This window comes from Aptenodytes forsteri, unplaced genomic scaffold, assembly GCF_000699145.1.
Source record: "Aptenodytes forsteri isolate BGI_AS27 unplaced genomic scaffold, ASM69914v1 Scaffold149, whole genome shotgun sequence".
NCBI classification, from domain to species: Eukaryota; Metazoa; Chordata; class Aves; order Sphenisciformes; family Spheniscidae; genus Aptenodytes; species Aptenodytes forsteri.
In genome coordinates, this window is record NW_008795560.1 from 554,706 (window position 1) to 557,383 (window position 2,678).

General features: G+C 61.2%; 1 protein-coding gene across 5 annotated transcripts in view; it reads right to left on the bottom strand.

Annotated features, from left to right (window-relative positions):
• GDAP1L1 (ganglioside induced differentiation associated protein 1 like 1) overlaps positions 1-1,625 on the bottom strand; it is a 14,021-nt gene extending 12,396 nt beyond the window's left edge. For all 5 annotated transcript variants that reach the window (XM_009282201.1, XM_009282202.1, XM_009282200.1 and 2 more), the window contains exon 1: positions 1,446-1,625. In XM_009282201.1, coding sequence (XP_009280476.1) covers positions 1,446-1,625 — 180 coding nt within the window. The remainder of the gene's footprint in view (positions 1-1,445) is intronic.
• Between the last annotated feature and the right edge of the window lie 1,053 nt (positions 1,626-2,678).

Consider the following 2,678-nt stretch of genomic DNA (forward strand, 5'->3'; position numbering starts at 1 on the left):
CAGCCCCCCAAGCGGGGGTCCCAGCCAGGGGTGATGAAACATGCCCAGCCCCCCAGCCGGTCCCCTCAGTGCCGGCACGGCTGCGATGAGGCATCTCGTGTAAAAACCCAACACTGGCTGTAAAACTCCAAAAACCCCTTTGCGGGCAGGGCCAGATCCTGGTGGGGGCTCAGGATCCCTCCCACAAACAGCCCCAGCCCCGTGGAGGGTGGTTCGGAGCGGCTCCAGGGGCAGAGCAGGAAAAGCTTCGCCCGCAGCCGGCTCCGAGCAAAACTCCTCTGCATGGGGTTCCCGTGCAGCCCCCGGCGCTCCCCGCCCTGCGATGTCCATCACACCAGCTTGTGCTCGTCCGCCTTCCAGCAAACACTCTTTGCTTGCAAGTGACCTCAAAAGCAAAGCTCGAAGAGGTGCCAGGTGGCCCTGTGGCTCTAGGTGTGCCCTGCCCTGTCCCCAGCGTCCCCAGCCCCGCAGAGGTGAGGCCGGTTGTAGGAAACCCCGTACAAGAAGTGCCTTAACCGCTGCCTCCCTGCTGCCGGCGGCCAAACGAGCAAGACAAAAAATAACAGCGAGCCCAGCGCAAGGCGGAGGAGCCGGGCACGAGCATCCCTCGCCGGTGCGGAACAGAAGCCCATTAGTCACCCGCTGCCGGTGGCGGCGAAGCCGACCATGTGCAGCCACCCTGCTGCATTGGGCATCCCCCCCTTTCTTTGTGCCTGCAAGTAGGAACACGCGTCTCTGCCCTCGGTTTTCCCCCGGCCTCCCCGCCAGGCTGCGGGGCTCGAGGGGGCCCTTGCACCGGCGGAACTTTGTGTTCCCCCCACCCCTCTGAATAGCCCATTCCCCATGTAATATGTATGGTGTGGGAATGACAGGGGGTTTGGGGCCAGGAGGAGAAGGTCGGGTTCGCTACACAGCTGCTGTGCTGCAAAATGAGCATTTACTATTGCCTGGAAAATGTGATTTCTCGCTGGGGCACCCCGGGAATAGGATTTCCAGGGCGCTGCTGCAATGTCAGGGGCAAATCACTGCCTGGCAGGGGGCTGCGTGCCGGGGTCCGCTCCCCAGAAGGAGCCCAGCTCGTGAGCTGCCTCCCCCTCTCCCAGCAGCAGGGTGGTCCTGGGGCCCGGCTCAGCCTTTGTCTGCACTCCTGGCCACGCCAGGGTTGGGCTGTGAGCAAGCACAAAGCCGAGGCGGCTCCGGGTACAAGCCGCGATGCCAAAGCAAAAGCAGGATTTGTCCCCGTCCCCTCCCCAGGCAGATGCTGTTAAAATGCAGAACTGCAGTTACAAAAGAGCTGCCTGGCCGCACGCTGCTGCCCTCGCCAGCCCTGGGGATGAGCCCCTTGCTCTCCCCGCGAGTGCATCCATCCTCCCCAGGCAAGGGGATGCCCTGGGGACTGGAGGTGATTCTTCCCCGGGAACCCAGCCGAGCGATGGTTTTTTTACCTTTTGTGAGCTGAAGGACTGGGTCCAGTGGTACAAAACCAGTCTGTCCTGGGATCTGAGAGCGGGGTCTGTCGGGTCCTGATTTTCCTCCCCCTCCGTGGATTTCCCTGCGTCGTTCTCCAGCGCCGAGATGGGCCACCAGCTGCAGTTGGTGGGAGTAACATTATTGGGAGTCGCCATGACAGCCTGCGAGCGAGCGGGGAGAGGGACGAGGGAGCGAGCGGCGCTAGCCCAGCATCACATGGGCTCCTGCCAGCAGCATCACTCCCGGGGCAGCTCCATCTCCCCGGCTGGGGCGGGCAGCGCAGGGCGGTGGGCGCCGGGGGTCACAGGAGAGGATGGTGGCAGCGGCGTGGGTGAAATCGCAGCCCGTCCCCGCTTGTGGCGGGGCTCCCACGGAAACGTGCCGCGCTTGCAGGCATCGCTTCAATAGGCGAGTCAGCGGCGGAGGCTCCTGCTGCCTGCCTGCCTGCCTGCCTGCCTGCCAGCTCGGCAATCCGGGGCAGCTCCAACCCCTGCGGCTCCTTAGGAATATTTTGCAGCAGAGATTAAGATTTTTTTGACTGGTTTAGATATGGCAATATGTAATAAATAGCTACATTGATGGATAGTGGCTTTAAAATGTCTAGCAGGTGTCTTGCCTGCCTTGCAACCTTCACGGAAAGAAGCAGCAATGGCTCTTTAAAGGTATTCAGTGATTTTTGGAGAGCACAGATTAATTACTGCCTAATGGTTGTCGTGCAGCCTGTAGCGGGGTAGAGCCCAGGAGCCCTCACTGTGTACCGGAGCCCCGGGATGCTGGGCCAAACCAGACGAGCCCTCCTGCACCAAAGCAGGCACGGTTGGGGGTCATTTCCAGAATTAGCAAGGTGTGTCGCAATTGCAAACCGGCCGGGTTTCTGCTGCTCGGAGGGCGCTGGGGCTTCCATAGCTGCTGCTCTCCGGGTGCTATGAGCAGCACCCAGAGGTTTTCAGGCAAATGCCTGTAGGCAGCTAACACATTTCTAGACACAGCGACCTGGACATGTGGGCCTGTGCTTTATGACACTTGGCTTTGTCACGCTCCATCTCCGGCAATCTGGCAGCCTGGAGATAATTTCCCACACGTGGGACTAGCTGCCAGTGCCGGGGGGTAGAACCAGCCTGGTTATGGGGGTCATAGGGGCAAGTTGTGGAGAAGATGGAGGAGAGGACTCTGCAGGCTTGGTCTTGGGGCTGCGAGAGGGCTCTGGG